Below are 14,914 nucleotides of genomic sequence, written 5' to 3'. Positions count from 1 at the left end.
CAACAAACTAAAATAAAATAAACTGATGCAAATTTATACCACCTAATAACAATTGCAAAGAGAAGTGGAAGCAACAAAAATATACCGTATAACCGAACCTGAACTAACCATGCTCTGTGATACCATGTTAATATTAGAAATAGTGAAAAGAGAAAGCTGGCTAGGGTTTCCATTAGAAAAATAACAAAGTATCAAATACAAGGTTTACTAAGTTAATATATAATAAAATATAAATAGACAATAATACCCTTAGCCCAACTAAAATAAAAGCCCATTGCACATTATCTAACAGAGACATCCCTTTGTGTAAATTGCGTTTTGAATTAATCAAAAAGTCTTTATTAATTCTAAAAAAAAAACTTAAAAATTACCTAAAGAAAATCCAAATTAATTTTTTCAAAAATGATTTTAGAGAAGTTAAATCTTTAATTTATCATTATTTTTCCAACCCAAAAATTTAAGAAACAAAAAAACAAAATGGAGATTCATTAAGTCATGCAATATAATGATTAAACTAAACTTCAAATTCGGGCTTAATGATAATCGTTCACAAGTAGCGATCGCGCGCAACATGTGTTTCCCGCTTCTGCGTAGAGAAATAACCGTTTCGTTTCGTAAAACCCGGTGCGAATGCGAACTTGAGTTTGAACAAGTAAATGCAGATCGAAAAACCTTCGATTTTCCGTATCAGATTTCATTGCAGTTCTGAAACTGAATCGAGTAATGGAAGAAACCACATGGATATTGTCACCTTCTCAAAGACACGCATCGGCTGCTTTGTTTGCTCTCGCATTGAATCAGTCGCAGATTCATCAAGGTCGATCTCCGTCTACTCCTCGCGCCGGTGGCGATGCTTCTCCGACCACCGCCCAAACCTCTCCCAGGATTAACGATAATATCGGTTTGCTTTTCCCTATTTTTAGGTATTCAATTCAACGAAACTAACCTAATGTTGCAAAAAGCTTGATTCCTGATCTGATTTTTTTTTTCCTTTTGTTTTTATAAGATGGAATTATTTAATAGTATAGGCTTAGTATTTTTTTTTTGTTAACCTTGAAAACACCGACACTGAAAACGCGACACTCACACTGACACTGATAATTTGAAAAAAATTAATAGATTAAATGTACCGAGGAATTCTATTTATAGGCAAGAGATTCGACCGAGTGGAGCGGAAATCGTGGGAGGGATGAAATCAATTGATAAATAATTAATTTCTCCTGGAAACGCGACACTGACACGTGACAGTCACCGGTAATTTGAAAAAAAAATAGATTAAATGTAATCACAAGCACTGGTGTTGGTTTTGGACACCGATACCTACACATACACACTTTTCTTATTCGCACTGATAAAAATTGTGGGAAATTACAAGAAGTTATGGAATAATTTGACATCCTCCTCCACTGATAAGAATCCATGGTAAAAATACAGGTTCCTTGGAGTGGATGAACAAGCCTGGCATGACCTGAAGGACAATACTGGTTCTTCTTCCCAATTCAAGCATAATTTGAAAGATGTATGTTGTTCATTCTCTTCCCTTTTCATTTCCTGACTAAAGTTGGTTACCGGCATTACAAATTGCTTCTCTCATATTGGAAAAGGAAAACACTAATAGGATAATTGTGTCATTCCAGTACTTTAAATTACTGGCCGAGGAAGGTGATGCATCTTCTAAAGGAAGATTAGAGAAAGAAGCTGAATTGACCAATGCCGTTGATGCAACAGAGTCGGGCATGAAAAGTAATGCTGATTCTTTGTGCGGAGGCCATGAGCAGAAAAGTAGAAGCCCACGTGACACCGAGTTAAAACTATTTGCTATAGGTTCTGAGCCTGATGGTGAAACCAAGGAGGGCTCAACTTTGCTTCCTATAGAAACACAATCTTCCACTGCACTTGAAAATGGAAAACCTTTGGAGGAGGCATCCATTATCAGTTACCAGAGAAAAGTATCAGTTCTTTACACTCTTCTTTCTGCTTGTGTAGCAGATACTGCTGAGGTCGACAAAAAGCACCGCAAGTCAAAGCAGGGTTATGATGCTCGCCACCGTGTCTCTTTGCGGCTGCTTGCCGTTTGGCTTGGTGTGGAATGGAATGAAATGGTTTGTGTGCTTGGAACACGTGCTTTGCATTTTAAATATAATATGGTATTATATTTTGATGTGTGAATCTTCATAGGGAAAAAGTCTCTCTTTATTGATGGGGGTATAGTTATCAGTATGTCTATGGCTTGGTGCATATAAGAAAGTTGTTCTTGGGAAGCACTGCATTACTAGAATTTACCCTCAACATAATACTTTGCAGGAAGTAATGGAGTCTATGGTTGCTTTTTCGTTTATGGAGTCTGTGAGTAAATCAGGTGAGGAGGATCAAGAATCTGTAGTTTCAGAAACAAATTGGGATAAATGGAAGCGTGGAGGTATTGTAGGAGCAGCTGCTGTAACTGGAGGAACCATAATGGCTATTACCGGGGGTATATATTTGTATATCTAACACGTATCTTTATCCAACCCAGGTTTGAGATAGTATCAATATCTTAATTATTTTTTAATGCTATGGCAGGCTTGGCTGCCCCAGCAATTGCCCATGGATTAGGTGCTTTAGCCCCTACATTGGGCGGTATTATTCCTGCTGTTGGAGGAGGATTTGCTGCAGCAGCAACTGTTACAGGGTCAGCTGCTGGATCTGTAGCTGTTGCTGCATCGTTTGGAGGTATGGAAGATCAGATTTTAATTTACATATGTCGTGATTGCACTTACCATCAGTATTTATTTTTTTCGGATAAAAAAAGTGATGTATCTACAAACCAATGCCTGCTTATAGGCTGTCTTTTATAAATCAAATATTCTTTTGACATGATTATATAATATATAAAGTATTATGAAATATATCAACTTCTTACAGACATCATTATAGAATTTTTCTTCCATTGGTAAGTAACTCTGTCACTAAAATCACTTCTCTGTGTGTGTCCGTCTCTCCCTTCCTCCTTCTCTATCTCTGTGTCAAGGGGGACCTTGACATTTTTTTCATTCTATGGATAAATCCTCAGTGACTCGTTGCTTTTGTGCCACAGCTGCTGGAGCTGGCCTTACTGGTTGTAAGATGGCTACAAGAATTGGAAGTCTTGAGGAATTTGAATTAATAGAAGTTGGAGGCACTCAGCAAGGTGTAAGTTCCAAAATGTCAATACATTATATGAATTTCTGTGGACATGTTGGAATTTTCATGGTTTAGGTTCACTGGGCACTTTGTGCAAAGACTTGATGGTGAACCTAGTAGTATCTTAAATCTTAATTGTGATCTATGCTAATATAATTGGTAAGTTTTGAAGCAAAACCCGTTTTTTCAATTTTCAGCATCTAGCAGTCAGAATCTCTATTTCTGGACTTGCATTCGAAGAGAACGATTTTATAAAACCTTGGGAAAGTTACAGCGATAACATGGAGAGGTATATAAAAGTGATATCTTTCCGAACTAGAAAGTTTTATTGTGTGGTAAATATGTGTTCTTGCTGTGGTTAAAATGCAGTTTATCCTTGTACTGTAGCATTGGTTTTCATGCAGATGTGAAATTATTCTACAATTTCTTGCCTTCGACAAGTTAATCAACTTTGTTTTTATTTACTTCTATTTTTATTAGAAATTTTATTCCTCTTCTTCAATTTCTTATTTTCAAAAATCAGTATATACTTAAATGGAAGGTTGTGTCAAACTGTCAATGGTCCTAAATCTTAAAGCAGATGATTTCCTTCTATAACCAATAGCTTTCCTTTGATTAATTATTAACTTTACTAATCTTATATCTGAGGATTCAAATTTCAAACCCAGTCTGCATTCTATCAAAAGTCGCATTCTCAATATTTCTATTACTTTATTTACACTAACAACCTGTATGTTTAGGTATGTGCTCAAATACGAAACTAAAAATTTGATTGCTCTAAGCACTGCCATCCAGGACTGGCTTACTTCAAGTAGTTTCATTGAACCCTATGTATGTTTGAGTAATGATCAAATAGATTTTACATATTCAAACTGAAAGTATTTGATTGTCAATATTGTAGAAATTATGACCGAGTTGATGAGAGGAGGTGCCATGCTGACAGTATTAAGCACACTTGTGGCAGCGTTAGCATGGCCAGCAACTTTAGTCACTGCATTTGATCTTATAGACAGCAAATGGGCAATTGCATTGGACAGGTACTTGCTTTTCTTGGTTGTAGTACTCCTATTATATCCAGTAAAATGATGGATGTTTAAAGGATTAAATGCGTGGTGGTCTAAATTTTTCCCAAGTAAGATGACGTGTTGCTCTAAGTTTTCAGTTCTCAGCTTTTAAAATTACTCATGATATCAAGGATTTAACATTTTAGACTTATTTGAGTCTATATCTTCTAGTGTACTCCGATCCATTTCATCTCCTTTGATTTTTCTGACTTGAATCTATTGTCTCAAAATAGATAAATAATATACTACCAAAGATCCTGTTTCACACATTACTGCAAAATCAAGTGGACATCAGGGCATCAACATTTAGTAATTCTTATGTTGATAATTTTTTTGTGTGGTCATGGAGTATATAAACAAATTTAACTTGTGGCTTTTGTTGAATATATTTCATATGGCAGCAACTCCAATGTTGTGAGACATCTATTGTTACCATTTTTTTAATTTTAATATTATATTTAGCCTGCCTTTTCCTCTTTGTTGGATCAGATCAGAAAAGGCTGGTAAGGTACTTTCTGATGTGTTACTGAAAGGCTTGCAAGGGAACAGGTGACGCCATCTAATGTTATTGCAAAAGGTTGATCATAATGTTTCCTAACCTCATTGTAATAATTCATTATGTTCATGGTTTTTTGTTTACGATCCAGGCCTGTGACACTGATAGGTTTTTCATTGGGAGCACTTGTCATTTTCAAGTGTCTTCAATTTTTGGCCGACTCCAAAGAAGACAAAGGTATAATATTTTCCGCATGGTTTTCATTTATATTGGAAATTTATATTTGTTGGATTATAAAATCTACATGATATGCTTAATTCTACAGCTGGACTAGTGGAAAGGGTTGTTCTCCTTGGAGCACCCATCTCAATTGAAGATGAAAAATGGGAGGTAGCTAGAAAGGTACCTAGAACTTGTCTACACTTTATTAAATAGCACCGGTCAATCCATTAAATTTTGAGAATTTCTAGCAATACATTTCTTATTTCTCTCTCCGTTCTAAAATAAGTGGTCATACTTGACACTTTCACATAAATTAAGAAAATGTGATAAATCAAATAGAAAAAAGAAACTAATTTTACCATTTTACCAAATTATCCTAATAAACTCTTGGTGTATTCTAATTATCATTAGTGCAAGGTGAGAGAATAATAAATTAAAAGTGTTAATTAGAGGGTACACTTGAAAGAAAATTAAAATTGCATTGAAACTAAAAGTGACATTTATTTTGTGACAAATAATTTTTTCAAACATGACATTTATAATGAGATGGAGGAAGTATTATCTTTCTAACACTCTGCTATTGCTTGTCAGAGAGTGAAATTAACATAGCTCATACTTCTTCGGGAATAGGTACAATTAAATACAAAATGTGACTCACGTGTTATAGTGGGAGTTACTCGAATTTCACCTAAGAATAGTGTTGAAAATAGGGGGCATTAGAGAGTGCGATGCTAGAGCTTTTTCTTCACTTTTACCTATGTTTTACTGATCCTGCCACTATGCAGATGGTGGCTGGAAGGTTTGTAAATGCTTACTCCACAAATGACTGGACACTTGGTATAACTTTTCGTGCCAGGTATCGGTTATCTATATGATATATGTTAGCTAGTAAAATGTTCTATATTTAGCTAGTTTTTGTTATATCTGAAATTAGAACGAGGGGAAAGTTATACTTATCAGAATGATAATAATAGATTCTTATGATGAGAGTTAGTGGTTATTAATACACTTATGGCTCGTTTCGTTTATATTCCCCACACCAGACACCACTAATGGAAAAAAAACACTTCATGAGGCGGCAATTTAACAAAAACAACTCCTTTGTTTCTTTAAGGAAACACCATTTCAGAGGCCTTGCAAATTGCAATCTTAACAAACATAATTTTGGTCATCTACTAAGTAGTACTAACATCCCGGTCTTCTTTTCTAATTTCGAATTACATCTATAGGTATCAAGTATTTTCTATTGTTGAAATTGATACAATCTTTTGATTCCTTTATATTGTTATTACGACGATCTAATGGAGAATCTCAAATGATTGCTATCATTGGTTAGGTTCTAATAGCTCGATTCATCAAATAGCTTTACTGAGCTGAAAATAAGCAGGAGAAGAAAATAAGGACACATGGGAAAATTACTTACAATTGGCCATTACATCAAAATTAGAGTTTAAAATGAAGTTTAATTCATTTTCACTCCACCCTTTCTATCTGGGTCAGAAAGCATGAAATGGGAAAGTTTTGCTTCCATTTTCACTCTCTAGTCTCACTATAGAGCAACAATGAATGAAAAGAAAAGATTTTCTATCCTTATCAATTATCACTCCTTATTTTCCACTTTACCTACCAAGCATACTAATGGAAACAGCCAAACAACGTAGGAAACAATGTTACAGTAGGAGTATCTTCTCGATTGAAGGTAGTTATGTTTAGGAAATAGTCAGTGGCAGAATTACCTAATGGCAGTTATTAGGAAGCTTGATATCAGTTATTAGGCAGGTATTCTTTGAAGCAACATTTGTGTTAACGGTCTCACATCAGACAATATATGACTTGAACATGTGTTTATAAGTGGGATCATTCATCACCTTACAAGTTGGTTTTGTAAGGTTCAGTTAGGCCCAACCACCATTCTTAAGATGACATTAGAGCATGTCCAGTCCTAGGCGTGAGGGGGTGTGTTAAGAGTTTCACATCAAACAATATATGACCTGAACATGTGTTTATAAGTGGGGGCAATCCTCAACTTACAAGTCAGTTTTCTAATTAAGAGTCTCACATTCGTTTTTGAAACTAAGGGAGCATTGTTCTATATTCTGTAATTTAGTGTGATAATCCTTTTTTTTTCCCTTCTGTTCGGACTAGTGTTCTATAGTTATTTTGAAAATGGTAATAAGTGTTCTATCATTATTTAATCATATTAAATTAATGTTTTATTACATTGCATACCCTTAAGAGTGAAAAAGCCTGTAACTTTACTCTGAAATATTTCCATGCATGCACAGTTTACTTACTAAAGGTTTAGCTGGAATCCAACCTGTTGACCTTCCCGGGATTGAGAATGTAAGTGCTTTTCCATCAATTCTTTGTATAATTTCGTTACTTAGTATAATGATTTATTGCTTGAAGGTGTCATCTCCTTTGTTGATTTGCAGGTTGATGTGACCCACATTATAGAAGGCCACAATTCCTATCTGGGGATGACACCAAAAATTCTGGAGCAGCTTGAATTGGACAATTATTTTGCTGTTTACAAAGGTGAACATGAAAACCCCCAGAAAGAGAAGAGTACCATGAACTAGCTTTATATTCTATCCCTTTTTCCTCATTGCTCCACTCTAACCTCTTTATTTTAGTTTTTTCTGAGAATTACTATCATGCTATAGGTAAGGTAAATAAGAAGGAAGAGGCAATCTGACATGGAAATCTGGAAAATATTTTATGTACAGGTTATTAGGCATAATTGTAAATTCACCAGTCAAGAAGTGTCTCTGCATGTAAATGGCAGTCAGATAGAGCGGCTTCAGTGACTGTTCTTATGGTACGACGATAAAACTAAATCGTCTCCCGGAATTTACCAAAAAGTCTCTCAAAGAAAGCCTGACATCATTCTGTTTGACCATTTATAAGTGTGCTCGAAGTTTAACAGACGAGAGGCTAAATATCTTCAACATTCTTACTGAGAGGGAAAATGTTCATATAGTTGTTCTTTTTTGGTGTTTTTATTAACCAACATTTCCCCATGATGGAGTTTGTAGCATTTCTTTATTCATTGACTGTGCTTCCACAATGCCATTAGTATGAATATTTATTTGTATAAATTGGCAAAAATTGATGATATTTGATATTAGGACTGACGTATGATACAATACAAAGGTGCTTCTTTTTGTGCATTATTTTTTCGTAGTCATTTTATGCATTGTGGTTTGATATTGGATTTCACGTGGTTGGTGGGAGGCATGTGTATTGTATAAGTGATTGGACCTATCTAATTTAGATGGTAGCTACTTAACTTTACCATACGTCTCCACTAATCAAGTAGGTCTTAGAGGATAGGTTCTATGGAATCGTAGCCTTAAAGACCAAGCAATTGTAATTTATACTATACACGATTCAGGGTAGGTATTAGGACGTATAAGATGATGCATTCTACGTAGTTAACTACACCAACCAGTGGCCTGATGATGCTTGATATAGTATATGTCTACAAGGGGTCCGTAATTGGCAATGATGATGTATGTTGGATCATGATGGGTCCTAAAGGATATATCATGACATTGGTCTTTAAATATATACAAGTAAAATTTGACATTAAAATTTAACTTAAATTTTAAGACATTAAATATGAGTCTATTCATCTAACAAGACAAAGTTCTTGTTACTCCCTCCTCTATCCCACAATGAGTAATCCAACACACCATTTCATACAGATTAATAAAAATGTAAAAAGGTAAGAGGGATAATATTGTTCTTACTATAGTACCCTTATTATATATTGGAAATGGTGAACTTTTTAATAATTAGAGAGTAGAATTGGAAAAAATATATTGGAAATTGAAATGAATCATTTATTTTAGAACACCATTTTATTCCAAATGGATCATTCATTCTGGGAGGAAGGGAGTATTATAATGTGTGAATTAGAAGTTTCGCTTTAGAAGAAAAAATAGAAGTCGAATAAAATCTAGATGAGAAAACTCAAGCAAACAGAATATATTGTATTTCTCAAAGCCAGGAGGGGACCTATGTAGTGTTATATAAGTGGGGAGAGGTTGGGGACAATAGATATATCTCAAGTGGCTGAAGGGCATAAAGTGAGGACTAAGATACCTTAACTAAACATCAAAGACAATTGTTAAAATTTTCTTATGGATCTGATGAAGTAGGTGGGGACTGAATATAATATTCATAATTAGTGTTAATCTATATATAAGGTTAACTTGTAGGAGACATCATGCGTAACATATATAACATTTCGTTTTCGCCAGTGTATTAGTGAGGTTTGAGGTGAAAGATGGAGACCTTCAGAAATTATGGGATCTTCGTCTATCTAGTATTCCTTTTAATGGCGATCGTTGGACTCAAAGGTGACCAAGAACAAACAAATGCCATTGCTTCTAATAAAGGTAATGTCACAATTGTAACGCTCTCTAACTCTAGTCAAGGTATATACGAAGAAGGGAAAGAAAAACAAGATAACACCAATAATAAGGTTGTCAAACGTAGTTTGTATAATAGAGGTGGTGGTGGTGGAGGTGGTGGAGGAGGAGGAGGAGGAGGAGGGGGAGGTGGGGAAGGGGAATGGGGTGGCGGAGGGGGAGGAGGTGGCGGAGGTGGATGGGGATGGGGTTGGGGAGGAGGGGGTGGTGGATGGTGGAAATGGGGGTGTGAAGGTAAAAGGAGCAGCATATCCGATAATAATAAGGTGGAAGATTATATTGCGGGAGAGTTTGCAGAATGCATGACTAAAACACGATGCAAAGGAATGAGATTAGAATGTCCTCTTCATTGTGGTGGACCATGTTACTATGATTGTCACCATATGTGTAAAGCTCATTGTCGCCGACCCTGAAACAAAATGCATCCCTTATTTTTGATACCTTAGGTCTTTTGTTTTCTTGTACCCTAGATCTTTTTATATGTTCACTATGTTTTCTTAGCATGCATGTGCTATTTACCAAACCGTATTTGTTTTCAGTGTTGATTATGTTTCTTTTATTCATCAATATTAGAGAGATTGTGGTTTTCTTTGGGGGGTTGTAGTCGGTTGATGACTGTTTCATTCAACTATTTTAACTCAACCAACTAGAGATTATATATTCCTCTTATATATTCACACATATCCTTTAATGATTTAATACTTACTTTAATTAAAAAATAAACAATTAAAACCACTTAGAATTTTTTTTTAAGGCTAATGTATGATTTAATGTGTTAGAAGGAAGCACAATGAAATCAAATGAAAGAGAATCGAACCGAACATATTTGAGTGGAGCGGAAATTCCATTATGTTGTTTAAGTATTTTAATTATAAAATCACATTTTATTCCCTTACATAAAAAATTGTGTGGAATAAAAAAGAAAGATGATATAGAATGAGAGGAAATCAGTTCTATTATATTTCATTCCATTCCAATTTTATTTGCAAAACTGAACAAAGAAATTCAATTATTTATCACCTCATTTGATTTCATTCCATCTAATACCACAAATATAAACTTAAACTTAAGAATGAAGTGTTGCTTCATTCCATTACGTTACGTTTATTCCACTCTATGTTTTAGTCTATCTATCCAAACTCAGCTTAAAAGATATTGATATTTTTTTTATGTTATCAACTTATATTTTTATTAAGATTGAGAGTGGTGGACAACCCAAAGTTCGATTGATATAAGTTCTAATAATATCATAATTGAGGGATAAATATTGGCCTAGCATTTTTCATTGATACGGTATTTGTTCTATTGATACGATATTGGCCTAGCATTTTTAATTGAGTAATTGTGCACTATTTTTCCCTCTTATAATTTATTTTTTTATGTTATCATCTTATTGAACGTGAGATTAAAAGTGGAATAGATTAAGGTATTTGTTCTCTGACAATCTTGTTAAGGTGGTTGAGGATGGTCGAGATTCTTTGTTCTAGTTGAATCCTAATAAAATAGAGGGTTGGGAGTATTCCAAAAATGAATTTAGACATCACTTATTTTATTCATAGACAACACTCACACTCTTAGAAACTAGTTAAAAGCATTGTCTTATGTTACTTTTGTATAGAGGTTTCAATTTAAAACAATATTTATGTTACATGTTCGAAAATTTTACTTTATACCTATATAGTTATATTTATATCTCTATAAAAAAAATTGGACCGAAATACCTTTGTATAGAGGTTTCATTTTTTTTTTTATATTTCAATGTTTTTTCGAAACATCCAAAAAATATATAAATCGTAATACATTTTTCAAAGTCTTCCGGTGTAAAAAGAACACACCGGAACACTTAGAAAAAAAGTTCCGATAGTTTTCAGGTTGTTTAAAATGAGGTTTAGATGTGCATACCGGACCACTTATTTAAAGAAATAAGTGTTCCAGTGGATTTTTTTTAAAATTGTAGATTTTAGGCAACAGTTTCAAAACCGTTGCCTAAAGTGAATGTCAAATAAAATAAAACCGTTGTCTAAGGTGTATTTTGTAAAAAACGTCTATCGGTTAATAAGCAATCACCTTAGACAACGATTTCTCTGGCCAATAACTTTAAGCAACATTTTATAACTGTGCCTAAAATCTAGAATATAAAAATAAAATAAAAAAAACCACCGGAACACTTCCGGTATACACATTCAAACCCCACTTTAAACAATTTGAAAATTAACGGAACTCATTTTCGAAGTGTCCCGATGTGTTTTTTTACACCGGAAGACTTTGAGAAAATGTTCCGATTTATATATTTTTGGGTGTTTAGATTTTTTTTCTGAAATGTGAGGAAAAAGTGAAAATTTTTAAAATATATATTATTTATATGAGGGTATTTTGGTCTAAATTTTTTTCGTGTAGGGGTATAGATATAATTGTAAGGGTACAAAGTAAAATTTCTTACGTGTCCCCATGCAACAACATTTTATTTTGAGTGAATGTCCATTTTATCCCTAACAAAAATTGCAGAGGTCATATTAGTCCCTAAGGAAAAAAAGTCCCTATTAAATTTTTTATAAAATTTAATTGAGTCATGTTAGTCCCTCCATAAAGATTTTTTCAAATCAGTTTTTTCTTACTTTTGAACCGTGATTGGACTGCCAGTGAAGACCTATTTTAGTCTCTCGCAAAAAAAAAAAAAGAATTCAAATTAGTCCAAAAATAAAAGTCCATATTTAATCCCTTACAAAATTTAACTGAGCCATGTTAGTCTCTCTTTTAATATTTTTTTCAAACGATTTTTTCTTATTTTTAAACCGTGACTGGACTCCTATTTTACGGTTGATTTGAAATTATTTGTGAAGGGATTGTAGATAAATCATCGCGATACACGATGTTCTTTTTTTAGCAGAACTAAACCTTCCTAAAAGATCTTAGACAACTGAAACAATAACAACACCTAATATACAAGAATACATAATAAGAAAAACCGTAGTCACCCACCCATAAGCCTGATAATAAACCCAACAAAAAAAAAAGAACATCGTGTATCGCGATGATTTATCTCCAATCCCTTCACAAATAATTTCAAATCAACCGTAAAATAGGAGTCCAGTCACGATTTAAAAATAGCAATCCAGTCACGGTTCAAAAGTAAGAAAAAAAGCGGTTTGAAAAAAATATTAGTAGAGAGACTAACATGACTCGGTTAAATTTTGTAAGAGATTTAATATGAATTTTTTTCTCAGAGATTAATCTGACCTCTGCAATTTTTCTGAGAGACTAAAATGGACCTTCACTCTTTTATTTTTTATAAGCGATTTATATAAATTTTAGACAATGGATTTAATAAAAAAAGGTTATATTATGTCATTTACACAACGATTTTAATTATAGTATTTTCTTTTATGTTGTCTAATGTTACCTATTACATAGGGGGTGTTTGTTTCATGTATTCCAGATTTATTCCCAGGAATGTTACTTTAATTTTTTACATTTCCACGTTTGTTTCACGTATTTATAAATTATACCTTGGAATTTTTTTATTTCTGGAAATTTTATTTTCACTTGATTTTTTTAGTTTTCATTCCCATGTAAAAGTGTGAGAATCTTATATTCCCTTGGGAATAAGAGGTAACCTCCAATAACTTCCCACATTTATATATTTATTTTATTTATTTATTATTTAAAATGTTAAATAAAATATATTTTATAAATATTCCTATGAACTTATTAGATTTACTAAACACAAAGATAAGAATAAAGTTTCTGGTAATAAAGTTCCGTATAATAATACTTCCGTGATAGAAATTTTAATACTTGAAACAAACACACCCATATAGTTTTCTTTTAAAAGTGATGTCTTAGGTCAATTTTAGAGGACGTCTTTTTACCCCTAAATATTGTCTTATATCATTATTAGATAGCACATTTGTCTTATAATCATGTTAAATGACACTTTTAATATTAATTTTTTATTAATTTTTTTCTTCAATATCAATTGTTTGTTCAAAACCAATATAACAAAATTACATAAGTTAATATTTGATTTGAAAAAAAAAATTAAAATACTAAATAAGAATACATTTAAAATTAAACATATCTAAAATTAACAATCTCTCTAATACAATACTACACATATTTAAACTATAAACGAAATTGATAATCCTTATTATTTTGAATTTGTTTTTATTTATCATTGATACGTTATTAACTGATGCTTTCTTATTTTATTTATTACAGGACTGTCTGCCTTTGAAGGTGCCCATCCATGGGAAAATTTGGATGCCTCGATGAAGATGAAGAAGTTCTTAGATGCCCCGTTGGCTCTTATACTGTTAGTTTCACACATGCTAAGAGATCGAAGGTCGGGAATGCACATTCAGGAGGTCTACGGGAGTATAGGAGGATGATTAATGCGCTCTCTATAGACGATAACACCTATACACCATACATAATTTGTGTTAGTTTGGGTAAGTCTAGGACATCCCACGACCAATCCCCACTGTTCCAACTGAGGGCATTGATATATGGTTTATGGGTAACATTTCTAGCTTTACATGTGCCATTACAGATCATGCACTGGAAGTTCAGTTCCATGCACAGTGTGTGGATGGTTACATAGAGTGGTACCTTATTATATCACACCTTCGCATCATCCCATAAGTTGAGCATGCAAATGATTTTGGACCTTTCAATGTTATGAGACCTTCTAATGACGTGCCACCGCCTCTATATTGTGTGGATGACTAGCAACATCTGCAGATGATAGAAATCATTATGGTATAACTTTATGGGCTTGGTAAATCCAGATGGTGAGGTTTATACTTTGGTATCCTACATAATATGTGGGGAACCTGTGTAGAACTTATTATTTTTGTATTATACATATATTATTTGTATTATTACTTAAACATCTTATTTGTACAATTTATTAGATAACAAATTATTGTTTTTATTATTGCTGGATTAAAATAACTTAACACATGACGATTAACATAACTTAATTCATGAATGTTAACAAAACTTAGCACAAACGATTACATCACTTAACAAAACAATAATAAATAACAAAACCTAGACCGTACTAGATGATTTTGGACATTTCAACATCTTGATCATATCGTCGACAAATCTAGCAATTGTCACATCAAACTCGAATGATCCTTTTGTTTGCCTACAGTGATATGTTCTCCACATAATGTTCAAATTTTCACCAGTCTTCAGCCCAATGTTGTTGCATTTCACATTTTCTCCAATATCAATCTAGGGTGCACGAAACTCGACCTTACCCACATTTCTGTTCTTAGTGTGGGGCAACAGATTATCCAATAAAGATCTCAAAACAGCGAGACTGGCGGCCTCCTTGGGTTGCCGAAAATCAATATGAGGTTTCACACCGTTATAGGACACACCTGCTATAAACGAATATTGAGACATTCTAAGATATTTTTTACAACACATGATCCCTATGTATACACGTTCAGATTATGGGCCACACAACTGTCAGTGCAATCACAGTCATACAAAATTGTTGACAAAATTTCAATTGTTTA

General features: G+C 33.5%; 2 protein-coding genes across 4 annotated transcripts; both read left to right on the top strand.

The window, feature by feature from the left end:
• Positions 1–505: 505 nt before the first annotated feature.
• On the top strand, positions 506–8,567 carry LOC131660236 (uncharacterized). 3 transcript variants are annotated; one of them, XM_058929422.1, is made up of 16 exons: positions 506–923; positions 1,435–1,519; positions 1,638–2,102; positions 2,305–2,473; positions 2,563–2,712; positions 3,077–3,171; positions 3,360–3,451; positions 3,903–3,973; positions 4,064–4,199; positions 4,716–4,775; positions 4,874–4,959; positions 5,048–5,124; positions 5,730–5,800; positions 7,230–7,287; positions 7,380–7,482; positions 7,674–8,567. In XM_058929422.1, the coding sequence occupies exons 1-16, from the start codon at positions 724–726 to the stop codon at positions 7,679–7,681; spliced, it is 1,926 nt and encodes a 641-aa protein (XP_058785405.1). In that variant the 5' UTR covers positions 506–723; the 3' UTR covers positions 7,682–8,567. The 3 variants fall into 3 exon arrangements, with proteins under 3 accessions (XP_058785405.1, XP_058785404.1, XP_058785406.1); XM_058929421.1 differs by having other exon boundaries at positions 7,380–8,567; XM_058929423.1 differs by lacking the exons at positions 5,730–5,800; positions 7,674–8,567 and having other exon boundaries at positions 7,380–7,470.
• Positions 8,568–9,289: 722 nt separating this feature from the next.
• On the top strand, positions 9,290–9,969 carry LOC131657517 (uncharacterized). The gene is made up of 2 exons (XM_058926906.1): positions 9,290–9,436; positions 9,488–9,969. Exons 1-2 carry the CDS (start codon positions 9,290–9,292, stop codon positions 9,794–9,796), a joined length of 456 nt encoding a protein of 151 aa, XP_058782889.1. The 3' UTR covers positions 9,797–9,969.
• Positions 9,970–14,914: the final 4,945 nt, after the last annotated feature.

Source organism: Vicia villosa, linkage group LG3 (genome assembly GCF_029867415.1).
Source record: "Vicia villosa cultivar HV-30 ecotype Madison, WI linkage group LG3, Vvil1.0, whole genome shotgun sequence".
NCBI lineage: Eukaryota > Viridiplantae > Streptophyta > Magnoliopsida > Fabales > Fabaceae > Vicia > Vicia villosa.
Note: the sequence above shows the minus strand (reverse complement) of the source record. Positions and strands in the feature narration are given on the sequence as shown.